This window comes from Apus apus, chromosome 4 (genome assembly GCF_020740795.1).
Source record: "Apus apus isolate bApuApu2 chromosome 4, bApuApu2.pri.cur, whole genome shotgun sequence".
Taxonomy (NCBI): Eukaryota; Metazoa; Chordata; class Aves; order Apodiformes; family Apodidae; genus Apus; species Apus apus.
This window is the reverse complement of record NC_067285.1, coordinates 30,544,713-30,571,614: the sequence shown is the minus strand read 5'-3', so window position 1 is coordinate 30,571,614 and position 26,902 is coordinate 30,544,713. Positions and strand designations below refer to the sequence as shown.

Here is a 26,902-nt window from a genome sequence, read left to right as displayed (position 1 = left end):
CTGTTAGTGTCACTAAACTGCGTACTAAGTGAATGCATTCATGCATTTTGTTCTAAATCATACTAGCAATCTCTAGTTTTTAAAATGTCTTTTTGATCTGTTCTTCAATAACTGTTCCAAATAAATTCACATTCTGATACTAATTGGGCTGACTGTTCGTTTCACAGCCTGATGCTACTAACTCATTCAATTCCTGAAATGCTATGTGAGCTCCTGAAACCCTCACATGCCAGGTGGGATTGACTCTCTCAATAACAGCACAGGCTCCATAGATTTCCTTCTCTCAACCCCTTTGTGTTTTTGTGTCAGATCAACCTGCTGTCAGGTGTCTTTGGTCAAGGTATTATGATGTATGGGGTTTGTTCACCATAAACAACAAGTGGGGAGACTTGTAGGCTTGTAATATTTATTTTCACCTTCTGAAATAATCAAATAATCATCAGGTTTAGCTTCTCAGGGTTGCTGACAGTGGCTTCCCATTGCTCTGGTAACCTAGGCACAAATTTCCTTTTTTTCCTAAATCTTTTAGTGTTTCTTTTTATTTTGTCCTGATCCCCACTCAGGATGATTAAGTAGAAGGACTCTGAGTGGAGTACCTGGAGCTAGAGCTCACTTTTCCCTGAAATACATCTGAGCTTACCCTGGACATTGTTCACTGCTAAGGAGATAGTTGAGAGTTGCTCACTTTAAACTGGAATAGACAATTGCACTGACATCACCTTACAGAAGGTTTATGATATTCTTTACTATATGGCAGGTAAAAAAGCTGTTTTTTATCAGATCTGAAGGACTGGTTCTGTCAGCTGTTTTCAGAATTGTTCTGCAAAGGATTTTTGATGAATATACAGAGCGGCATCAGCATCATTCAGGGCACTAATGTCATTGTACTAGTCATGGGTGATCTGGACAGCTCATTTGCCTGTTTTACTTGTTTTCAGTTTTATTATTTCATGCCAAATGAGATCGTAGTTTTAAAACTTCACACTGCTGCACATGCAATTTTTTTTTTCAAAGGAGGGGCAAAATAATTGTAATTATACTACATTGGCACATAATGAACTTAAAAAACTGATAGTAAGATTAGTTTAGAAGAGGATCCAATTGCCAGAGCTCATAAAGTGCTTTTTTTTAATCAGCAGTTCTGAAAAATGAAAAGGAAACCAAACCCCAAAAAACCCTCAACCCAGTTAGCAGTGAATATCCTTAAGCAAAAATGAAGCTTTTGATAGCTTTATGTGAATTGAGAATTTTAAGAAATATTTTTTATTGAAGTGGGCAATACATTTCATAATTAAAACTGGATATATGAAGTGCACCCTTTTAGAAGTTTTTTCATGCTTTTATATGAACAAGTTAGTGAAGCCAAAACCAATCTGGGAGGTGTTTTGTTAAAAGAGAGGAGTGTTTTATCTGAATTCCATGCCCAATTCTACTTTTTAATGACATATGTGGTATCAAAAAGTAGTTTCTTTCTGCTTTACAGAATGGTTTCACACCTCTTCACATTGCCTGCAAAAAGAACAGAATAAAAGTAATGGAGCTTCTTCTGAAGCATGGTGCATCAATTCAAGCTGTGACTGAGGTAAAAAGTGACCTTTCCTGTTTGTTTTTCCTACAAATTTCATTGTGACTATATTGATTATTTTTTAATATATGTATTTCTGAAAGATCATCTACTACAAGTCAACAATTATTTTCCAGTAGATTTTACCAAATAATAAAACTTAATAATAAAGTCAGTTGCCCTAATGGATCACAGCGCCCAAACATTTCATGTGTGTTGGAAATACAGTGGGGTTAAAAACTGAAACTTAGCAGGTTTTAAATCTTTTTTTAAATTATTTTTTAACAAATTAAATAAAAAATCTCATTTCTGCCAAACTTCCCCTGTAATTTAATGCACAGATTAAATTCACCCTGTTAAAGCAGTTCATGGTAAAGATTGTGCTTCACTCAAGTCCTATTTTGAAAGGTGGTTTAATTTGCAGACCTTGTTTTGGCTTTCCACACAGGAAACCATCAGAGGTCATGACAAATCAGACAGAAATCAATATGCGGTTACTTTAATTGTCATGATATGGTCTACACGTTATTGGTACAATTTAGAGTTGAATTAAATACCTATGTGTGTGTGTATACTCTACTACGTTAGGAAAAAAGTCACATATATGAATGTCTGTCCACTGACAAAGAAGCCAGGTTAGAAAACTGTAAACAATTCCACTGATTAAACAAGATACAACTGGGAGCAGTTGATATCCCCAAAATGGAGTTTCATTTAATGCATGGGGGTTTTTTTCTAATTATTCAGTAATAAATCATACAGCTCCCTTCCTGTGTTCTTGAAAGAGAACTGAACCTGCCCTTGCTACAGCACACACATCTCCAGGCTAGTGTTTGAAAACCATAGGGTTTGTAGATGCAGTTTGCAGAGTTGAGGTTGAAGTCATGTTGGTAAATGAGAACCTTAACAGAAGAGATGCTATGTTAGTCTATTATTTAACAAAACATTTACTAGATGATGTGAAACAGGGAAAAGAAATCACATAACCAGTTGTTCTGCCTTTCTACTCATGTTTGCTGCTCTGCATGGGTGAGGAACAAAAGTGTGTTTTCCTCATCTCTGCTCTCCTGGGACTTGTGTAGATCTATGGGGAAGCTGACTAAGTCAGGAGGTTTCCAGAGATCCACTGAGCTTCTTATTTCTCCTAGTAGCAAAATTCCCTTCTGGAACCTCTGGCTGACTGTCACTACAGCTGTGCAGAAGCAGCTGTGAAGAGGCTTTAGGGTACTGCTACTTGGAGAAATATTAACTATTGATTGGATTTCCAAAGCAAAATCCTTGAGGTCATGCTCTGCTAAATGACTGCTCCCTTTTTTCCTCTCCCCTTATATAAGGGCAGTGGTACAGATTTGTGATAGTAATGGTGCCACAAGGTCTTGAGTGAAGGGGGAATTCTCTCTAGCCTGTGTCATCTATGCCTGTGCCTCCCTGACTGGATGCCATGGTTTTGAATTCCCTCTGTTCTAAAATAATGGTAGGGATGGAGCTCACCACTGGGGTCAATAGGCCTTTTTATTCACCCAGAACAGGATTTGGTGGAGATGATGGACAATGAATCTTTTTTGCATTAGCTAAATGTTCCAGAAAGTCTTATCTTTGTACCAGGAATACTTTTACCCTTTTTTTTTCCTGGTCTAAAATGATATTTAGCAAAAAAATTCAGGAAGAAATCTTGCTTAGCTATAGTCAATTTTAATTGATGAATGACTGAATTCCTCGAATGTTTTTGTTTGCTCATGGATCATACATGTAGGTGTTTCCAACTATGTGCCCTTCAGTTTATGTACATGTAAATGTTTTTTGAGAAGATTCTCTGAGAAAATCACGTGCTTGGGTTTGCCTGCTTTGGCGTGACTTCTCATTTCCCTGTGGCATTCTTGTAAAGGAGTGTGGAAGCAGGTATTTAAGTCTGATTTTTCGTTTGATTTCCAGTCGGGCCTAACTCCAATCCATGTTGCTGCCTTCATGGGACATGTAAATATTGTATCACAGCTAATGCATCATGGAGCATCACCCAACACTACCAACGTGGTGAGTAACAGCTTTCTCTTAAACATGACAGAGCTGTGACTGCATTATAATATCTGGGAGCAGCCCTGCTGTGAAGCACAGAATTCTGGGGTTCACCATCCACCTCCATCGTCATCATGGCTCCTGCTGGAGTCATGGGAAAATGCAGCCTGTTGTCTCCTGCTTGGGAGGTGCTTGACAGTTTGAGGAAGTCTAAAAAGATATGGACCCCAAGAAGAGTCTATTATCTTTATTTTCTGAAATATGGAATGAGGACATACTGTAGCTTCTCATATAAGGGTTTTGACATTGGCGCTTCACTGTTGAGCACTGTTTTCCCAGGACCCTGGGGGCCTACCATTTAAGGGAAATTCTACTGTTATCAACAGATTGCAGCAGATTGCTGGGACATATTGCCTGTGCCCATGCAGCCGCACAAGTGTGCTTTCCTACTGGATGTGCACTGTGTGCCCCAAGGCTCCCTGGGCATGTGTAAAAGCTGAAGTTATTGTTAGGTGGATACTGGAAAGTTCAGAAATGGGAGGAATGTAGAAGCTTGTTGATTCTGTTTAACAGTTTTCCCTCAAAATCTCCCTTTCACCTTCCACTCACAGTTACATTTAGTAAAGTCTTTATCTGCTAGTTCTATTAGATTATATAAAAACGCAAAACCATTTGCAAATCAGTAGGTGTTTGTACTTAAACGCATACTGCTGTCCAAAAATGTAGAAAACAGGTTCCTCTCCCGGAAATTCATTCTGGTTTCCTTGGATCTGTATTTTGTTAAGTTCATGAAGCCTTAATGTACTCAGTAATGTTTTTTTTCCTCTTGTTCACTCATCTCAGAGCTTGCCAGATAACAAATGATATTGGGGGCATAGGGCATAGCAGGAGGAAAGCAAAAAAATGTATATATCTGAATATACAAAATTTGAAATACATATTTTGTTTGACTAAATTTGGCTGTATTTAAATGGATGTAATTTTTAACACTTAGTAAAATGCTAGTAAATATAAAAATTGCACTGTTCCTTTCCAGAAAAGTCTAGTAATGAAGACACTATCGTGTTGGGAAACTGACCCTGAAATAAATTGTTTTGTAGCATATAGCTAAGAGGTCAAATATTGACTTAATCTCCCATTTTGCTCAAAGACAACTACTACAAAAGATGCTAGTGGAAATTATTCTGAACTGGGTCACTAGTATTTTTGTATTTATGAAACATTTTGGGGTTTGTTTTTCCTGCGGTGTGTTTTTAATGATGTTTTGGTCTTGTGTGCTAGAGAGGAGAAACGGCACTGCACATGGCTGCCAGGGCTGGCCAGACGGAGGTTGTTCGGTACCTGGTACAAAATGGAGCTCAGGTGGAGGCTAAAGCCAAGGTAAGCTGGTCCAGGTATATTTAACAAAGCAAGTAATCACATTAATTTCAGGTGTGTCTTTTGGGAAGAGAAAGGGAGGTGAAGCCAAGGGTCTTGGCATAATAATGGCTGGTATTTTGTTACATACTCTCTTAATGTAGTCATCAGTGATCTGTATGTACTTTTAATGTAAACTGTACTGTGTTTGAAGAGTGTTGTATTGAGGTGAGAAGCAAGAAGGGAGAGGAATGTTTTTAATCTGCTTTTGTTTCTGCAAAATTGTAAATTTCATGCTGGTGTCAGTTCCCTAAATCATCAGCCTGTATGCATTCAGAAAGTTACACTTCTAAAGAACATCTCCTAAAATCAGGAGGCACAATAAAGGGTCATAGCATGGAAGTTGTGACGTAGGAACAAACTCTATAGAAACAATTGCAATTGAGGAAGATAAAGGGGAAGGAAAAATAGTCAAGAGCCGCTAAAGAAACATACAAAATTATAGAAATAGAAGAGGTCTAGGTAACAGACAAGGGAAGGAGATAAATGGGTGCAATAAATAGCAGTCTTCATAGAAAAAAACAGGAACTTTTTTTTCAGATAGTGGTTAAATGAGTACAATTTTGAATAAATCTATTTTTCACTGTGAAATTGGAGTCTGGAAATTAGCTCACAGAGGAAGTTACTAGTAAGAATATCTGTTTGTAAGGAACTCTGACTACATATCTGTTGTAGGTATATTTCGTACTCAAGCAGTCTGACAATAGAAGTGAATCACATGGTCTGTATGAAAGTGACAGCTCTTGCTCAGAAACCCAGTCAGCAAGTATTTTCTAAACAGTTTCACACAATTAATTCATTTGTGCAGACTTCTATTGCCTGTCATCTATTTGTTATCACAAATAACAACTAAATGCAAGTAACAGATTATACACCAGTGCTAACATCAGCTGTGAAAAATTTGTGGTAAACAGGCATAAACTGGAAATGTTCAAGAATCATAAAGGCTCTCCACCAGTCAGAGGAAAATTGCACTGTAGAGCAGCAGCATTCACACCTTGACACTCCTCATCCGAACTCCCAAAGGAGTTAAGTCAGTGTTATAGGACGGACACGGGCAGAAGTCTCCCTGGCAGAGAACACCCCAGAACACCTACTCTGCTGCAGGACCTGGGGTAGCAGTGCTCAAAAGATGGGAAATTTAGCAGAGGAAAAATAAGGAGAGAAAGATATTTGAATAGATTTAGGAGGAGTAGGCAAAACAAGCTCATGGGCTTTGTTAGCCAAACTGTTGCAATAGTGTGCTTAATCCAAAGGTTGTACAACTGGGAAAGGGAGGAAAAAAATACTAAACCAAATAATGAATAAGGAAGAAATTATATATTAGCCACTTGGAATAAGGTCACAAACAACAATATTTTCATGGAAGGAAAAGAAATAAACAATGAGATTCATAATAGGGTTGTAGAACTATGCTTAGAACTATTAAGATTATTGTGTTCCAAAAAAAGCAGTGAGAAGATGACAGTGAATTTGAGCATCATGCTTCACTTTGTTACATCCACTGTAAAGATATCTGCAAAATACCAAACAAACTGACAGTAAAAAAACCACAAAATATACTACTTAATGCAAGTTACAAGGCTAAGAATTCAGTCATCCCAAACAACTGATTTAGCTGTTAAATGTTGCTGGGTATCATAAAAGAGATCAAGATGTAAGGAATAGAGCTGTACATTTGCTTCAGGAAAGGTCTCAAATTCAACAGGAAACTCAATGCATTTTAGTGATAAAGCCACGTAAGGGAAATCCAGATGAAGAATATTGATCAGTTTATTTACTGTTATGGATTATGTACATGTCTGGAATATTTTGTGATGCATCAACAAAGCACAGTATATCTGTATTATGCTTCAAAGAGAAAGCCAGCATGCAGTAATCCACAAGGTAAGACCTCAGTAGAATTAATGCTCGTCTGCAATTTTGAAAAGTGATAGAATCTGACCAAAATCATAGCCTTAGTTTCCTTATTTAGGATGGTGTTGTTTTGTTTATGTTTAGGATGACCAAACACCGCTGCACATTTCTGCTCGACTGGGAAAAGCAGATATAGTACAGCAGCTGCTACAGCAAGGAGCATCTCCAAATGCAGCTACAACATCTGGCTATACACCCCTGCATCTTTCTGCTCGAGAGGGACATGAAGATGTAGCTTCTGTTCTCTTAGATCATGGTGCATCTTTATCTATCATTACCAAGGTAAGGGAGTTGCAGAAGTGATGGCTTCAATAGTAGTATATACCTGTACCAAGTGCTGCTTCTGAATGAAATGCTGAAAAAGTCATGTACACATGCAAATGCTGTAACAATGAGCTATATTTTCTTAAAAGGCTACAAAGCTTCATGCTTTTATCCCAGAGCTTGACATATAACATCTCCTGGTGATTAGACATGCATTTTCTCAGAATGAATAGAATGCAGGGCAGAAATTCCTGACTGAGCTGATAAGCTGATAAGCTTTTACCCAGCCTTGTCCCTGGATCTTTGGTGGTGTGAAGAAGGGAACTGACTCTTCCTTTTTAACAGTTGTTTTAATGTAGTTAGGGCTTTGCCTTGCAAGGGACCTGCCAGGACAGTTGGGAAGCTGCAGGCTTGCTGCCTGTACTCATGACTGTGTAAGAGGACAGATGGTAACAGCAGTATCCTTGTACATGAGAGAAACCTTGCCCTGAAAGAGTGAACAAGTCTGCTAGATAACTGCTTTCTCTTACAGAAAGGATTTACTCCTCTACACGTGGCTGCAAAATATGGGAAAATTGAGGTCGCCAACCTTCTGCTTCAGAAGAATGCATCTCCTGATGCTTCTGGAAAGGTAGGACAGAAGAAGCCACTGCCACTTGCCCAACAAATATATAAATGCACATAATAGTCTAATAACATAGTTCTATCTGCTTACCAACACACTAGTATCCACAGCCTGAATTTAACCAGAAGGGCCTTCATGTAATATTCCATCCCTTGTGGGGCTGCCAAAAGTCAGCAAATTCTCGATAAATGTGACTTTTATTTGTCTTTAATTGACAACAAAATTACTTGCTCTTTGTACCCATTCAGGGGAATGGAGACAAACCATTCCCCTGCCTTCCTGCCCAGACAATTTACAATCCTTATCAGAGCATTTGAGCAGCTGGCTGTTCTCCCCCAGGTCTCATGATGGGGGGGCAAAGCCCAGTAGGAACTCAAGCTTTTAAAGCCAATTCAGCTCAGATTCTTACAGATCCAAGGGACAGTTTACTCATCCACTGCAGTAAAAGAAAAACATTGCTGAGGGTGTGACCTCAGGGTCAAAATTCCTTATCTGCTCTGTCCTATGGGCAGCACACACATGTACTTCTCTGTTCATCTTTCCTGAAAAGTGAAGAGAGCTTTCACAACTCAGTACACATTTTCAAATCTCTGCATAGTTTTTTGATTCTGAAGTTATCAAAGACCCTGGATTCATGAACAAGTAACAAATGTGTTTTTTCACCTTATCTACTCCTATTTTCCAAACTCTTAAGTTTTCCCTGTTGAGGGTTTGTAACAGCACTTGTTTGTTCTGCATGTGTTTTTAGAGCGGTTTAACACCACTGCATGTAGCTGCACACTATGATAACCAAAAAGTGGCACTTCTACTCTTGGACCAGGGAGCTTCACCTCACGCATCTGCCAAGGTACAAGTACTGGCCGCTCTGGGGGAACAATACGTAGGCTTTTTGTGTCACTTTATTCCCTGTCTGCCTCTGTTCTTTCTAAACTGTATATGCTTGCAATTACGTGGGGCTCAGTGACTTTAATATTGTCTCACAATCATATAAAGCCATTAGAATAATTCAGCAGGTGGATAAAATAGCAGGAAAAAAAAAAAAAGCAAAAATTTAGAAACATTTAAAATTACTTTTTTCAGAAAAGGTCAGTCTTGGTGAATACTGACCTTTGTTTTCACTTGTCCAGTCTCCTCAGTACCTTCTCCAAGCCAGCCAGATTTTTATCATTGTATCTTAATATCTGTGCAGAGCAAGCTTGAAGTTAATGCCTTGCTAAACAGGGGTAATTCTCCTGTACTGCCACGGGATGACTTCTGGGGTGTGACATGCTTCTCAGTACAATGTAGGTAATTTTTAATGTACTTCATCATACTTCTACCACAGTGTAAATGGACTGGTGAGAAAATAACACAACTAGTCACAGCCCTGCTTTGATTGCAATTTACTGTAGGCAAGACAACACACAGTGTGAGATGTCAGGGGATGTGAAAAATAAGTATTTAAATATATTTTAGTTCTGAGTAGAAGAAATAATTTAGAGAAGTTTAAAACTGGGATCCTTTGTGCATCCCAGTTTTAGGTATGGATCAATAAGCTATACTTGGACAGCAACAATCAGTAAAACAGGGTGGAAGCACATGTAGGTTCAAGTGGGGTAAGTTCAGTGTGAATACCCCATCTGAAACAGCCCAAATATGTTCCTAAAACCACTGCAAAAAAAACACTGCGGAAAGGGGATAGCTAGTGGAAAAGCCAGTATCATAGATAGACAGCTCTCCTCGATTGCCTTCCTCTCACACATGACTGAATACAGCCATAACACTAGAGGCCTTTTGCATGCCTGAAGAAGAGGATAGAGTCTGTCACACATGGTAGGTCCCAGAGCTTATAGTGCAAAAGAGAGGGAAGTTAAATAAACAGGGATAGCCAGCAGCAATGGCACAGGCTAAAATTGATAATGTCGATAGTGGCAATCTGCCAGAGCAGTGCCCCAGGAGGGGAACTGGAGTGATCTCTGATCTTTTACTACTGCAACACAGCACTCTTAAATGCCACTGTGGGGAAGAAAGGGCTTTCTGAAGGAGATGAGAAGACACTGACCTAGTTTTCACTGAAAAACTGCCAGTGGAAGCTGTGCATCCTATAGGGGCAGGGACTGCAGCAGCCACTGCCAAGGGCTTGCTTGGGAGGTCCAAACCAAGGTGGAAGCACTCTAGACTATGGTATAACATTGCACAGACTCGTGTCACGTCATCTTAGCTTCCCCTTCTGTAACAGAAGAGTTTTGCAGCTATCAATTCAGGTCTTCAAGTGCCATTGCTAAGTCTTCCTAAAAGAAAGCGTTTGTTAGTATTCTGCAGCCAAGTGAGCCACAGCAACACTGATTTGAGTGTCAATACTAAATAAAATCAATGGCAGCATGTTTGTTGCTTTAGGCACCCACTATGCAGTCGTCTGAAAAATGATGTTGGTAACAGCAGATAATTTCCCATTTCTGTAGTAAATGTGGTCTAATAAATAAATGTGTTATGTCCTGTCTCATCACTGGCTCCACAGTTACCTTCAGCAGCAGCTGCTTTTTCTGTGATACTCCTGCCTTCAACACTGATCTTAGAACTGTCTCATTAGCCTAGCCCAGCAGCATTTGCCTTGAAGACTGGTGGGTGAAAGGGTATGGGAAGTGGCCATGTCAGATGCAAACGGTTATTCAGATGAACTATTTTTCTTTTTTATAAGCCAAAATAAGGGTTGTGCCTAATTTTAATTTGGCTCTCTCCTTACAACAATTCGCTTCCTCTCCTGCTCTGTCCCCAAAGCCTCAGTTTTTCTCTGTCCCGTCATCATTAACCTTTTTGCCTCTGTCCCTTCATCTTAACCTTTTTGCCTTTTTACTTCTTTTCCCTGGCAGTCAGAATAACCCCTTACCCTTCCTTCAAAACTTCTCCATTCCCTTCTGCATCTATGTACAGTGACAGAGCGCAACCCTTATCATGACAAGATGCAGACTGAGACTGAGCAGAATTTCAGCTTTTATTTTCAGCTCTTTTTGCCTTCTGTTGGCAACCTGCTGCTTTCCATTCCACTGGCAGCAATATGTGACCATTTCTGAGGAAAAGGCTTGAAAAATGTATTTGTTATTTTACAAAATACACATAAGCTCCATTTAAAATACAGAGAGTTTAGCGTATACATAGGATTTAGCATGTAGTATTTAGGATTTAGTAGGTGCTTATGTGGCAATTGTTATTTTACATGTCAGTCTTGTGCAGAAAGTCTAAGGGAGTGGATTGTGTTTGTTTTTCTGGAAGTATTTTATCTTCACAGTGAAAAAGCAGTGGCCATATACTTCTCTTAGTAATTGTGACAGTTTCCTGGGTGTAATTTTGAAATATCTTAGTATCAAAAGTCTGAATAAATCTGAATTGAATTTTGAAGGTTACAGAACCTTTTTCACCTGCAGTTAGTGCTTTGTGTCTCTAACTTCCAGATTACTATTGAAGCTCTCTTATTAATAATTTCTGTGCCCCTATGTATTTATTCTTTGCTCCCACCTTCATTGCCCTGCATCTGTTGTGACCTGCCTTCCCCTGTAGTCCAGCCCCCCTGCCCTGTGGGGCAGAGCGAGGAGCAGAGCCAGGTGAATGCTTGTGCCTTTAGGTAAAGTTTACTGGGCTGTGTAATCTGAGCTGCACACGGTACTTTATGACACCATACAAAATGGTTTCTGCAGCTAGGGTCTCATCCCCACCTTCTTCCTTAATCGTGTGCATATGTGTGCACATTTGCCATTTGCTTTAGAATGAAGGCTAATGTATTTCCAGAAGGCAGAAAGTTCTTGGCTAAAGCAGCATCACAGCCAGTACCAAAATCTGGTCATACCTTAGTTAATGTTTTGTTTTTTCTATGCTCATACAGTTATTCTGTATATCTATTTATCAATTTTCTGCCAAATCCATCTTTTTTTAGAATTATAAAATCTTATACAATAGACACTGCATTTTTATTTTTAGTAGTCACCTCACTAAGTACATAAACTGGAAGGAATAAAAAAAAAAAAATAAAGAACTCAAGACTTCAAAGATATATCCTGTAATTTTCATTTGATCTGAACAGAAAGAGCCTGTTAGTAAGGTCAGGGTAGATGCTGTAAGAAAAGCCATATTTCATGTACATAATGCTTTCATTCACACTGGGAAAAGGGAAAAAAACACAAACAATAACAGCTGTTCTGAGTTATGAACACACATCCTGGTCTTCCATTGTTAAAGATTTTATGTACATTTATGGAAAAGCAGCAAACATCTGGGAAATGAAACTCAAATTCGTATTGCTGTAGGTTGTGCTCTTCTGAACAGATTATTTTTTTCACCAAATTTGAAAGTTTAGTCCAGAATCCTTTGATTTGTAGTGGTACTTTCAAAAACAGATAGCTTAAAGATCTGATAAATTAATTTGTGCAACTGTTTACTGTTGTATTTGACTATGTTTGACACAATTTTTAGAACTAATGGCTTGCAGTCCTAGAGTGGGGTAGGGACAGGACAGTGATTCATCACATTGTTCAGTGAGTAGCTGGCGCTGAAGTGCTTTCTGTTGACAGAACGGCTACACACCACTGCACATTGCTGCCAAGAAAAACCAGATGGACATAGCAACTACACTGCTGGAATATGGTGCTGATGCCAATGCTGTAACCAGACAGGGTATTGCCCCTGTGCATCTTGCCTCTCAGGATGGCCACGTGGACATGGTGTCATTGCTTCTTACAAGAAATGCTAATGTAAATCTCAGTAACAAGGTAAGTGTCCCCCTGGTGTTCCTGGTGCTAAGGCAATAAACAAACATGGTGATGAGAAGGACAGGGGCCTGCAAGTAAATTTTGTCCACTGTGATTCTGCAGGCTTTGAAAACCACTACAGTTGTTTGAATACACATCATCATTTCTTCTAGCAAAGAGAGCAGCATGCCATGTCACATTGAATGAACTGCATTTTGTAGTACCCAAGTTTTGATGATAGCTCATGCTGCAGAGTAGCTTATTAATCCATCTCCTTTCCTTCCACAATGTTCTAGTTTGCCGAAACATGACCAGAGAGAAAAATCTCTTCCTCCCTCCAGCAATTAGTGGGGTTGGTGCATGCCATTTATGAGCCTCTAGATATATGCCTCCCCATAAAGCAATGGTAACTAGTAACTTGTTAGGGGAAGCTGATTTTTTTTAATGGGATAATAATAGCAATGTTGCCTGAGATTTTATTCACTAAATACATGATGCTTCCTTCACTGGGGATGCTCCTCAGAGCACAATGACTTTTGGTGTAATTTCTCCTGGGGGCAGGAAGGGGAATTTGGTAGATTTTCATTTCTATATGTATGAATTTAAAGGCCATTAATTCTGCTCTATAGTAATGTTTCTAGCAATGTGCAGCCCTAGTTTTTAAATGCCCCATTAGACATCAGACATGATGATCAGAGTTTCAGTATGGATTTATGTGGCTAAAGTAGAAAGGCAAGATAGAGATTTTCCATGGAAAATTTTTCTCATTCTCAGCAGGTAGAAAGACTCAGTGTCTTCTGAGGCTGTGTGCTATGCTGCATGGGGCTGCTGTGTTTTCCTGTTTCTGACTTTACAGTTTGGTGATTTTGGGGCCCTCTGTCAGAAAGCTTCTCTTGCAGATCTTGATTTTTTTCCCCAGTCTCAATCAAGTGTGTAGGCTTATGCAGTGCAGGATGTACTTTTTATCCCCACAGGGTAATTTGCCACATACACATTCTGTATCTCACTGGCTATCATGGTTTTGCTGCTAAGTCTAATTTAGAGAGTGTGATTGCAGTTGCTTGGCATTTTGATTCAGTCCCACCAAGGGTCAATTGCCTACAACATCCTTCAGTCTTTTAGTGTTCAGTTGTAATCTCTAGGGGGGTTTTATACTTCTAACACCACCTTTTGAAAATAGTCCCCCTGTACTCATATTGGGGATGTATATTTCCTCCGAGCTCATCACCTGTGTTTGAATTCAGACACTTGAAGCACACTACATTTCAAGTTTCACAATGTGAATAAAAAGAGCATTTGCTTTCTTCAAGATCCACAGAATGGTTGGGAGCTGAATACTCAGAGCCTCAGTGTGGGCTCTGAGCACTTATTAAGTCTCTTTAGAAAGCTTGACCCATAATATCCAGCCTCCAATAAGTAATATACAATTGGTTACTGTTACATGTTTGCATAATATGGCCTACCTAAGCTGCACTGTCATCAGGATTGCATGTTTGAGTGCAGTATAGCAGGATGCTATCAGCAGTTACTGCCTTTGGTAGTGAGCTCATTGGAGACATGAGTTTAGGTTCAAAGGTGGGAAGATTAGCAAGTGTGTCTGCCTGATGTGCCAGCTGCTGCCACCTGCTCTTCTGTCACGGGTGCTGAAGGCAGCAGGAGCAGGAGGAGAGAAAAAGAACAATAATTTGCAAGTTCCTGTGCCTAACAACATCTCTTCAGCAGATACTCTCTTCTACACCTTTTACCTGAGGTTTTTATGTGACCTGATCTCAGAGAAATGTAGTTTTCTATGTTTGAAAATGATCAAATAGAAGAGTCAAAGGCAGGGATAAATCTGAGCGAACATTACTTTTAGAAAACTTGAAGTATAAACATTAATTCAATATTTCTTCTTAAATCTTACCCCTTCTAAGAAGTGAATTATTCAGAAGGTAAAAAACCGTGGTGCAACTTTTGCTTAGAGTGTTATAATTTGGTATTACACATCGAATGCTGCATGCAGTGATGTTCCTTCTGTAAAAAAAACCAAAACAACATTATCTTCCTGGCTTTCAGATTGTACTTTCTTGCAAATCAACAAATATAATTAGGAAGCACATTATGCAGCAAAATTGGAAATTATAATTTATTTAAATTCAGTAGGATGTTTTAGGTCTTACTGATACCTGAATTTGTATTTTGCTATTCATGTGCCTCCTCTGAAGACTGTTACTTGTTGCTTGTAATTTACAGAGTGGATTGACACCACTCCACCTGGCTGCTCAAGAGGATAGAGTCAATGTAGCAGAGGTTCTCGTTAACCAAGGAGCTGCTGTTGATGCACAGACAAAGGTACAAAGACCACTGTCAGTATTCCCTTTCAGGGAGACATTGAGCCTGTAGGGCTAGACTAGTAATTGATTTCAGGGTGAAATAGCAGAGAAACATTCCTTGTGATAAATTATTAAAGAATATATTCTGAAAATATGTAAACTTGGATGTTTAGTGTTATGCTCCATCTTTGAGATGTAAGCTAATTTCTTGCCAAATTTTAAGATCAATATAGATTTAGATTGTCCCCTACTATTGTGTTTCACTGAAGGTAAGTGGGATTGATCTGTTTTTTATGTAAGGAAGGAAACTTTCAGAAAAGCTTATGCTCTCTACAGAGAGTCATGTAATCTTTCACCATAGGCATACTCTCATCTCCTTTTGGTGTTTTTTACATGTTGCATGTACTTTGCATTCAGCTGTTAGTAGAAACAAAACGCAGGAGAACTGTTACTTAAAACATCAGTATTCACAGCAAGAGAAACAATATGAATGCAGTGTAGACATTCCTGGCTATTGAGTGATTGGTAATTTTTCCCATGACTTAAGAGACTTTATGAAATGCAGTAGTTTCCTTTCCCTGAGCTGATATTAAATAGCCATACATGGACATGATTCTGCAAGATAATCATGACTGGACACCTCTGAATTTCTAAGCTGCTTTGTTTTGCAAAGCATAGTGAGGTGAACTGTCTCATCATATGGATACATTCTAGGCAAATGTCTTTTTTGGTGTTCCAAATTCAGACTAGAACATTGTTCCCCTGATGGTAAACATTAAACTGTCAGGTTGACAGTAAATATTGCTCTAATGTACCTTCAAAAATAATAAAAGAGATGAGACATTTAACTCATGAGGACAAATTTGAAATTCTTTATCACTATTTCTAATATGAAATATATGCAATGGTGGTCTGTTTCAAATTTATATGCCTAAAAATAGTTTTGCCTAAAGTAAGTATGGGGACTTCTAATATGAGACCTGACTTTCCAAGGTTCTTGGCGATGCTTTTGAGACCCTGAGCAATGATGCCTCCCACTTCACAGAACTGGTTTTAAGAGTGATGTCATGAGTAAATTTCAAGAGCCTCCATACAAATGATTTTATGCTCACTAATAGTATATACGGTGCTCAGAATTTAGTGATAATTATCTCAGTGTTGATTACTTACCTCCTTCATGCGTTGTCTACATCTTAGAGTATTTCCTTTAGCTAGATAAGGAATCAGTTGTGATCAAGTATGTGGGCTGTAGCTGAACAGCTAAAGGAACCAAGGCTCACAGTTTGACTCCTCAACCCTTTCTGTAGAGTAGCAGCTTTCACAACTCTTTGCTAGGTGTGTGCCACAAATTCGGTGCTGTGGTTACACCCCAGAAATGTCCTGTTGTGTCAGAGTCTCCAGCATTATTATCATTTTGTCATTACAATGTCATCTCGGAAAGGAATGAAATCATTATCATCTCTGGCTGCAGCTGAGCTGATTATAATCCATGGCAGAGGAAAAAGTCATTGTTATGGCTACTGTATACTTTCAACTGTACCGGTTACTGATTTCAATTATTCTGATATGAAACTGAAATAGTTCTGCTGAAATCCCAGGAGCTTCTCTAGCTTCATACTTTTGCAACATATCCTCAGCCTATATTTTACTTATTAATCAGCCTGGGTTTTTATCATCTGTTAAATCATCAAGAAGCAGATGAGAACTGCCCTGGTCCATTCTTTGAAGATTTCCTCAGATGCATATGCTTGCCTTTCTGGAGATAGTTCCTACGTGGTTTGGTTTCCATAGCAAGACATTTCAGAACCTGCTCTTTTGACTTGGTCAAAGCTGAATAGCCTGTAAAACTTGTCTGTGAGTGTCTGCCTTTCTCCAACTCTTCTCTGTCCCACAAATAGTACGTAGTCTAAGGAAACATTTACATCAACAGGTGCAGGCAGCCACATGTTTCCTTTGCCTCCTCTCCAATGTCCAAATAGGATCTGGTTCTGGACTAGTGGCCTTTTAGTCACATTAGCATGGTGGAAATGTCTGAGATACTGTCACAGCTGAGAGGCAAAGCATGTTTGTTGGGTCTTTGGACCAGCCTGGCACAGTTGCACAAGCTCTGTACTGAACTTCAAGCCTGGCATGGTGGCAGTGTGGAGCCGGCAAGTGACTCTACAGACACACAGAAAAGGGGCTATAGTTTCTCATTCAGAGATCTCTGGGTGGAGCTGAATTTCTTCATTGCATCTTTAAAAACTGGATGGCTCACTAGGTAAAACCACGTACAGGGAGCAATGCAGTCTATTTGACTGCAGCACGAGTACTGCCATCTGTAATAGACATATAATTTAAGAAAAAACAACCAAACAGCTAATGCCTTGTTGTTCACCTTCATTTGACAGTTATACACATAACTAGTGCAAATGAAGAATAGTTTCCCAGTACATATTGCTTCCATAGGACTGCTCCATAGTTGCCAGGAAGTTGGGCAGGGACTTAGAGGTCAGGCAAAGTCACGGTGTATTTAAGCAGAATGAGTTTGTGGTGTAACAAATCATCTCTCTGGGTAAGTGTGCATTATTAATCCTGTAGGTGACTGTGATGAAGAATGCCCACAATGGCTTGTCCTGCTTACCATGCTAATTTGCCCTCTCTGCTGTAGGGGACTGTCTGCTCCTTAGGAAGAAAGTGCCCACATGCCTTGCAGGATTGTGTTAGAGAGGAGTGAACTTGATACTTATTCACTGGCTTCTGCAGAGTCCCATCTGCTGAATTTGTGCAGCAGTGAGCCCTCCAGGCTGCACACAGCCACAGGGAGTTCACCTGCAAGAGAGCCACTAACTGCCACCTGTAAGAAAAGGGCCAGTGCAGTACCATGTATTTTAGCAAGGGATGGTTTCTAGACACATTCATGGTCATCTTGAGTTCCTAAGGAAAGAGCTGACAAGCTCTGAACTTCTACAATGATGGAAAAATATTATGCTGTAAGAACTACTATACTTTGACCGTATCTTCTATGCAGGTAGAGTTTAGGTGATTGGCTTGTAAAATAGCAGCTCTGTAGTTACAAGTTCACTTATTTAAATGGATTAACTATTAACTGTTCTATGGGAATAAAAGGTCTGTGCATACTGCCTCTAAAACCAGAGGCACTGGGGAGCAAGATACAGCAACAGCTGATTCGGCTTCAGAAGCACTGTTGCTACACTTGCATATTTGCACAATACCATCCAGCATTGTCCAGTTCAGATTCTTGACTTTGGACATACAGTGGCAGAGATGTGGTCATCTGTGCCTTAAATGTCAGTAAAGCTGCACAGCTTAGATTGACATTATACTGGGGATCTCTGATACCAGAGAGTCACCACTAACCTTCTGTGTTCTTCTCTCCATTTCACGTCCATACACTTTTGTTACCTCAGTTATTGCGGTCTAGATGACTATTCAGTAGTCTTTTTTACTTAGTTTGAATTCTGTCCTTATCATATTTGTAATTTTACCAGATTAAGTAAGCATCAGTTATGTCACTCCAGCACAGTATCTGTCAATAGAGGGAGGACACTTAATATCTTAGCAGGTCATTCAACTTCTTGGGTAGAGACCAACAAGCTATCATCTTCCACCTCTGGTACATGTTCTTTAATCATCATTTATATATAACTTACACTGCCTGTGAAGACTTCTAGACTTTGCAGTTCTGACACATGGGAGTTCTTATTCCTGCTCAAGCTCTGAGAGCCATGCACAGCTGGGGTTTTTCAGGTGCTTAGAGGAGAAGATTGGGAAGAAACATATTCTGTACCTTGAAGCTATAGCAGGGAAATAAAAAATCCAATACTGCAGAAAATCTCTTGTGCAGGAGATTAGTCTGCATGATTAAGATAAGTTCTGGCACTAAAACTTAGGGGCATTTTCAAAATTTCTCTCAGACCTGAACCATTGGTCCATTCCTGGGATAGTTTGCCTCCCAATAAATTTCTTCCTGAGCTTTGTTGTAGAAAAAGTCATGAAAGGATGAATAGCTGCTGGTTTTTAAGTCCATTTATTGATGGTGTTATGGGACCCGTCTGGTTCTGCTGCATCACTTAACTAAATAGCTTCTAATCCCAGAGCTGCAGGAGTCTGTCTCAGTCAACACTGAAGAGTAAACAACATTGGCTTATTGTGCCAGAACTAGTGCTTAGAAGGCCACAAAGCTGCTCCTGCCACTTGAAGACAGAATTTTGTTATGTGGTTTTAAGCCTAGCTATGTTAAACTGAGCTCCAATTGATAAACCACAGAAAACACCTTAATACACAAGAAGCAAATAATAGAATGGTAGAAAAGTAGGAAGACTAAAATGCACTTTAGGTGGTGAAGCTTCAGAGCTGCTTCAAAACCCCTGTTGTTTAGAAAGCTTTAAAATCTGAATGTAGTTTTTATGGAAGGCATAATAGGGTCCCACTGCAAAGGCAGCAGTTTATGACCATTCTCATGTTACATTTTTATGTCTGAACTTAGGTATTTTAAAGAGTTTTCAATGCTGAAACTGTGCTATGCAATATCATGCTTAACACAAGGAGTGCTCATCTTACACATAATATTGGGAGTTAAAAGTCAATCCGAAGCCATGGCTGTGAGCAGATGTTCCTTCTCGGGTGGTCACGTTGTGTGAAAGCTGTAGTGGTACAGGTGGTGGTGCTTTTTTTGCAGGGCTTTTGTGCTGAGAGTTGGCGCAAGTAGATGTTGTTTCATGGTTCAGCAGCTCTCCACATGTCATTATGCAACTGTTTATCCCATTGGATAGTGTTCTTTAGCATACAGCATTACTGTGATGGACTGGAAACAGAAGACTGACAAGAGAAGAGTGCTGGTCCAGACAAGGATGAAGAGCAGGATTTGGAGCTTTGATCTCAGTGCAGGTCGTTTCAGTCAGATGGTTGCTACACTGCACTTGGTGTTGGGCCTTTGTCAGGGGGAACTCTCACAGTCCCTGGTTGATGACAGTCTGGAAAAAAAAGCCAGTATTAAACTGTCTTTTGTTCCTGAAACTGTAGTCTTGATAGGAGATAATGGTGACTGCAAGGTCGTTTCAAATTTATTAAGGGAGATTTAATTCAGGTCTCCTGCCTTGTTCTGAGAGGAGCCTCATACCAACCTGAGTGGCTCATAACTGCAATCAGTTTTTTCCATTGGAATATCCAATTTGCAGATGCAGAAAGAAATAGGAAGGAGATGGGGAGGGTGGGAAGTGCTACTGAGAAGAATCACTTTCATACCAAACAAACGCTCATATACAGATATGTTCAGTATCTCTTCATGGTACCTTTCTCTCTCCTTGGCACTTGTTATGTGTTCAGATGTTATCAGGGCATTTGTATGGAAATGTCCAACCCAATAATGTGCAATAATGAACCTCTGCAAGATCATTCAACATGCTAAGCCCTGATTCAGCAAAGCAGTGCAGTGTGTATGTACACATATGTTTGCCCGTTTCGTTCAAACAAGGCTGGATGTCTTTGTGATCTCTGGATCTAGATCATTTTCTATCCTTGTCAACAATAATATTGTAGCTGTATTGCCTGACACTTACAGCAGAAAAGCAAAAACAGAGCAGCTTGAGAGTCAGCATGACTAGAAAGATGCAGTAATTCAAGCTGTTAAGATTTATGGTTATTACCAGTGGAGGATATTAAAGTAATTCACTGACATGATATACAAGGATACAAGGCTTGTGATAATTTCCCTCAAAAAAAAAAAAAAATTAAGAGTGAGAGAATAAGGAATGTTTTCTGTTTATCCATTTGAATTGAAAAGCTCAGTATTTCTGATTTATTTTTTTAGCACTTATTCTTGTGGCTTTTGATAAGCCCTTCCCAGCTGCTAACTCCCATATTGCTGCTCATTCTTTCAAACAGCTAGAAGCAGCATGGCAGCTGACTGCCAGAGGGTGATAGGAATTAGAGCAGCATTAAACAAAAGCCCTGGTTTTCTTGGTAGTAATTTTTTTAATATTAGGATGCTTTGGCACTTTGCCAGTAAATATAATCCTGAACCTTAACTGATGTGCAGAGATGTGTATAATTGTGGGGCTGGATTTGTTTGATTGTTGGGTTTTTAAAAATAATAGCTTTTGAAACAAAATGTTTCAGCCTCCTAGACACATTTCTATAGAGAATGAAACCTGCAAGCTTGAGTAGTCATGAGAACAAGTACTTTTGTAATTAATTTGGTTGTGTAGTTGTAGAATCTTCCAGAGTGTTTCAGAAAAAGTAACAGAATATCTGTTTTCCATTAGGATATTAGGATATAAATATAAAAGTTATACCTTCCTGAGCTAGAAAAAGTTGAATGCAGGAATCTGTATTGTAGCTGAGAAGCAAAGGATATCTGTTCTGGGTCTCAGGCATTAAAAAGACATTTTGATAATAAATTTTATTTTGGGCAATGCCTTCACTACAAATGTTGCTGACTATAAATGTGAAAGTTGTCCTCTGGTGACTGAGGAGGATTCATGCCCTGTGAGATGTGACTGGCCGTGTCAGATCTCTGTTAGTCTGCTGTCAGTGACTGAGTGCTGCATTAGGCACTGCCTCATCAAACATGACATGACTTGAGATGACCACAGGGTATGACAAACCTAAAAGAGAGCTCCCAGGCCCCTCCAGGGTGTTCAGACATGAAACTAGTATTTTGCCACCAGGCTAGCAGGTGCCCACGTCACTACCCAGGACATGCAGGATGACTGTGGCAGAGAAGCTGCCTTTTGGTGCACAAGCCTCCAGCTGCCATACCTGACCAGGCTAGCAACACCAAGAGGAAGCCTCCTTCAGCTTCAGCTCTGAGACATCAAGGGCTGTAGCAGGGAGAATAGTGACTGTGTCATTATGGAAAAGCCATGAATTCTATCATGCATTTGGAGGGGAAAGAGGAAAAGTTTTCACTTGCTGTCTGACTTAAACAGCAGGCTGGCCAGAGGTGGCAAAAATAATTACTTACTCTAGCCATTTATGAAGGTACCACATATTCATATATACCATTTGTAGAATTAAATTGCTGTACTGCAGTATCATGGGTGTGATAGCTCCTTCATCAATATTCATTGCTACAGTCTGTAGAGAGAAGCCTTTACAGATCACTTCAAAGGGGAAGCAGCAAATAGCTGGTCTTGGCTCTTTGATACTCCCCAGATTTTAATGTTTTTGGGTTATTAGTAGGGGGTCCCCAGCATGTGAGCCTTGCCTTGGATTTCCTCTGTCCATTTGGTTTTATGAAGTCTGTTTTTTGTTGACCTTGTAGGTCATGTTAAGAGACCTGTATTTTGAAGGGAGAGAAGGGAATTAAGGTTTTGTATGAGGAACATTATTATTTTTTTAACTGATGTTAGGTAGTTTGGCAATGTTTTAATCTAAGTTTATCTTTGGACATGTAGGAACAGGGACTGCAGAAGTGGTATTTGAGGCATTTGGTTGCGTGAATATGCTCAGTGTTCTGCTGAGGACTCAAGACTCTGGCCAGCTTATGGGGAGCCCTGTCAGATTCAGACCTTGGGCACAGCTAGGAAGCTATTAGGCCAACCATAAACTGACAGTAACTGTAAAATGAGGTCCCATTGTTCAGTTCATGATAATTATATTTTAGCTGGTGCTCAGGCTCTTTCCACTGTGTACAACTGTTCTGCAGGAAAGTTCCTTGTAGTCATTTGACATCTGCTCCAATGTTCATGCAAGTCAATGGAAAGTTTAATTCTGCTGATGCCAATGGAATTTGGATCCAGCGCTGGTTTTTTCAATGATTAACTTGTGCTGGTTGTCAAAGCTAGTAGATTCTTTAGATGGCAAAAGTTATATAATTAACTGCAGAAAAAATACACACCCAAACTCAAAGTAACTGGCACAACTACCATATCCTAGCATGTGTTAATACAACTGAAATTAGGTAAGCTTGTGTAAAGTAGTATGAAAGGCAAAGTGACATGAAGAAAATGGTGTGTCTAAACTCTTGGGCCCTTGAAACTACCCTGTATTGGAAATAGTTAATACTTCAGGTTTACTTTTCCTTTCTTCAGAGCAGCTTTGACCTCATGGTTCTAACATGTGGTGTAGTACTGGCTCTTGAATCTCAGGCTTTAGACTTGCCTCCTCAGTGCTTTTGACCAAGTTGTCTAACCTGGACAAGACGTGCACTATGGCCATGTTTCCCCATATATGTTATAATTTTCCTTTCTGCTGCTGGAATTAACAGTCTCTGACTGCCTCACTTCTTACCTTTTCTCTGAAAGCAGAATTCCTGTAGATTAACAGCAGTGCATTTTACCATGTGTTTAGTGTATTTGTGTTCCTCATATCAGATATGAATTTCACAGCCTAGCGATTGATTTTTCCATAAAAATTGATAATGGAGCGTGGGGCTGATACCACATTGGAAGTCCCTCAGAATAGCAAAAGGACATAATATGCTGGCAGCCTAGTTTCATCCTGCTTGCAAAATAGTGAAGCCACATGTGAGCATGATCTAAAATGGCATTACAGAGCCCATCAAGTGTGCTCATGAAACCTGATGTTTAAAGGGCAAAGGGATCTCATTAATGAACCTCAAGAGAGGGGAAAGACCATTAATCGATCTTTGTGAGCCCAGCAAATACTCTGCTGGAAAGCCATCAAGCTGTTAGTGTGAGTGGAGGGAAAGTGTGGGGAAAAGTTGCCTCTCTCCATGCCATGCAGAAAAGTAGCAGGTGTCCCATTTAGAGCTGTCTCCTCAACTGTCCTTTGTGCAGCTCTAAATTGACTATTTTTGTTAAAGATGACAACACAGTACTGTCTTGCAGGAGAATGAGGCAGGAAAAGGTAATTACTTCAAGAAAGATAGTATAATTTCCAAGATGTTAAAGCATCTCAAGCAAGTCCCACTTTTTCAGAACTGCTAAAAATGTTCCCATGGACTAACAGATTAAGAAAAGAGCAGCAAGAGCAAGCTTTGGTCCTCTTAGTTTTGTTGCATTGTATGTTAAGTGTTAACTGTTGATTAAAGTGTTTATGATGATTAACAGGTTTCAACATGCTGTTCAACTTAATTTGAATACATGAGTTTAAAAGTGAATGAGTTTAGAGTCAGTGTAATGACTCCTGCTTTGCTACCAGAAGTAGTTTTAAAGAACTAGTTGTTGTTTTTAAAAATCTTGTCAGTTTTTTAAGTGATATTCTTCTTGTACTAACTTTTTTTTAGAAAAATTCCCAAAATGTGTATACTTTACTATAAATTGCCATTTAGTTGTGTTTAGACCATTTGGCGGGGGAGTCCCAAAGTTCACAAATATTTTTAGTCTGTCCACTGGTAATGAAAAATAAGTATTAGGTACAAAAAGGATACATTCAACTTTCTCATATTTGCGGTTGCCAAGAAAAAGCAAATTCTTTCAGTTTGTATCACACGAGGCCAGACACATGAAAAATTAGACCTTTCTGTCTTAGAGCATCAATTCACCAGCTGGTGTTCCAGTTTCTGCAGGACTATATTGTTCTGGCAGAGTTTTATATTAGCATTGTTTAAGATTTGCCTTCCGGGTGTTTCAGTCAGAATGGATGGGCTGCAAACTGCACTGTGGCTGAGGCAGCCCTCAGCTGTGCCTGGTTCTTAGCAAGTTGTTATTACTTACTTTATTTATTTGTTTATTATCACATGGTTGGAGTGAACCTGACTGTGTAAGGCATTGCACACAAGAAGTGGGGCTCTGCCCTAGAGACCTGACAGTCTGACATTGGAGAGGAAAACAAATCTTGAATCAGCATTGCACGTGTTGAAGAGTGCAGGATACAAGGCTTTCCAAGAGGTTCACAAAGAACGGGACTTGAATTGACATTAATGAGAAGTGTGGGTTTTTTCCAAGGTTGCAAAGTTTATAACATAGGCCAAAGAAGTTAAAGCTTAGCAGGATTTTTTCTGTGTCTTGTCTGTTGTTTTTTTTTTTTGTCAGGGGATGTGGGGAATAGTCACCTTTACTAATTGCTTACATTTGTTCTAGATGGGATACACTCCTTTGCACGTTGGCTGCCACTACGGAAACATAAAAATTGTGAACTTCCTTCTGCAACATTCTGCAAAAGTTAATGCCAAAACAAAGGTTAGTTTTCCACTTCTGCCTCACTGGCTCTGCGGAGGCAGCTTGTGTGCTGTGCCCACTACAGGCTTTCCCTTTTCTTCTGCCCGCAGAACGGGTACACGCCACTGCACCAGGCTGCGCAGCAGGGGCACACCCACATCATCAACGTCCTGCTCCAGCACGGCGCGGCGCCCAACGAACTCACTGTGGTAAGTGTGGGGGCACTGCTGCCCAGCCACCCCTCTCCTCTCAGGCTCAGCTGTCCCACCCCCCACAGAGCATTTGAGCAAGGGAAACGTGGAAAAAATGTGGTGGGAAAGGAAAAGAGTAGAGGAAGGCTATTCCCACTGCCCCTGCATCCTTTATGCCATCATCTCTTCCAAAACTAGAACAGCAAGCAGTGAAAATCTTTTCACTTTCATCCTATTTCCATAAAGATTTAAAAACTTAGTTATATACCCTACTTCTCAAAATATTTATTTAAATCACCAAAATGCAAATATTTATTTTACTTGTATTGTGCATTTTTCCACATTCAATTACCGGTTTCTACACTTAGCCTTGCTAACATTCAACTGTTGTTATAAATGTTTCAATTGCTAGAATGGAAACACTGCCCTGGCCATTGCTAAGCGACTTGGCTACATTTCAGTCGTTGACACATTGAAGGTGGTGACAGAAGAGACCATGACTACAATTGTAAGTACAGCTTAGTTCAGCAGTGAATGGAAGAATTTCTCCTAAGCCAGTGTATTCAGCTTTGTTTAGTTACATGCCTACTGAGACTGCAGTTTAATTTCCACTTATTTCCTTTTAGTAGTATAAAGTGGATATTAAGTCAAATATGAGCAATATATTTTTAAGGCAGTACACATTATTAGATGTATGCAGGAAAAGTACCAACCAAGCAGCAAACAGAATGTGTAACTGACTGGTCATAGCTGCCATGTTTTTCCTCAGATCTTGCTGTTTAGGGCACAAACCACAGGAACACAGGCTGGTTTGTAGTTGAAAAGACATTCCTACAGTCTTCTGTAAATAGAAGCTCCTTCTGCCTTTTGAGAGGGTTTGCCAAGGGACTGGTGTATCATGGTTTGTATTTGGGCTAAGAGAACCTATTCAAACCTAAGAAGTGGTTGGAATTCACTTAAAAGCACCTCATTGTGTAGTTTCTGGCATATTCTTAAAGGTGGTGAAAGGCTGCCCTCTGCAAGCAGCCACAGTCACCTCCTGCAAGCCCAGGTATCTCTTCACTGACATATACTTGAACTCCAGCTTGTCTCTCTTGCATCTCAGAAAGACTTATTGCAGCATTAGCCGGGAGAGACTAAAGGGACTAGCAATGGTCGAATACTGCCTGCTATCAGATAAATGGTGATTCATAGAACCAAAATATTCCTCAAAGATCTTCTGTTCAGTTATGTTTTGCCAAATTGCTCTGCGAAGAAAACATTTTTGTGAGGCAAGGAGCCTCCAATGTACCACCACACCAGTAAAGCCAGAATTGGTTCTTAGGAGCATAAATTCTGAGCGTTGGCTCTAAATTTGCTTTTTCCTTTCTGCAACTTTTTTTCTTGATTAAAAAGAAAAAGTTAAGTATGTGTGCAGAGGTATTTTTAGATGTATTAGAGAAGGAAAACAGTTACTGTGTGTTCCATGTTTTGTCATCACCCATTTGTGTGGTCTGTCAGTGCAAGCAGGTGGTTGCAATACGATGAGCATTTGGGATGACGAACAGATTTTAGCTCTGCTATTGCATGTGCGTTTTCTTCCTCTGATTTTCCTGGCTGTGGTCTATAATTCAGTAGCTTACAGAAAATACACCACACGAAAGACAAATTTCAGAACAATAAAATATAAGGGAATATGCCAGAATTTATTTTTTTTTTCCTCATAGCTTCTCTCTAGGTTTTCTGAGAAAAACTTTTATCTCTAGAAAGATTCCAGAATAATTTTCCACAACCTTAAAAATTTCATAGAGAAGATTTTATATGGAGTAGCATAAA

General features: G+C 39.6%; 1 protein-coding gene across 1 annotated transcript in view; it reads left to right on the top strand.

Moving 5' to 3' along the window:
- The window catches only part of ANK3 (ankyrin 3), a 202,309-nt gene that overhangs the window by 94,186 nt on the left and 81,221 nt on the right, over window positions 1–26,902 (top strand). The window contains exons 12-22 of the mRNA XM_051619726.1: window positions 1,484–1,582; window positions 3,497–3,595; window positions 4,859–4,957; window positions 6,995–7,192; window positions 7,707–7,805; window positions 8,548–8,646; window positions 12,341–12,538; window positions 14,750–14,848; window positions 24,819–24,917; window positions 25,007–25,105; window positions 25,500–25,595. Of these exons, the coding sequence (XP_051475686.1) occupies window positions 1,484–1,582; window positions 3,497–3,595; window positions 4,859–4,957; window positions 6,995–7,192; window positions 7,707–7,805; window positions 8,548–8,646; window positions 12,341–12,538; window positions 14,750–14,848; window positions 24,819–24,917; window positions 25,007–25,105; window positions 25,500–25,595 (1,284 nt within the window). The remainder of the gene's footprint in view (window positions 1–1,483; window positions 1,583–3,496; window positions 3,596–4,858; window positions 4,958–6,994; window positions 7,193–7,706; window positions 7,806–8,547; window positions 8,647–12,340; window positions 12,539–14,749; window positions 14,849–24,818; window positions 24,918–25,006; window positions 25,106–25,499; window positions 25,596–26,902) is intronic.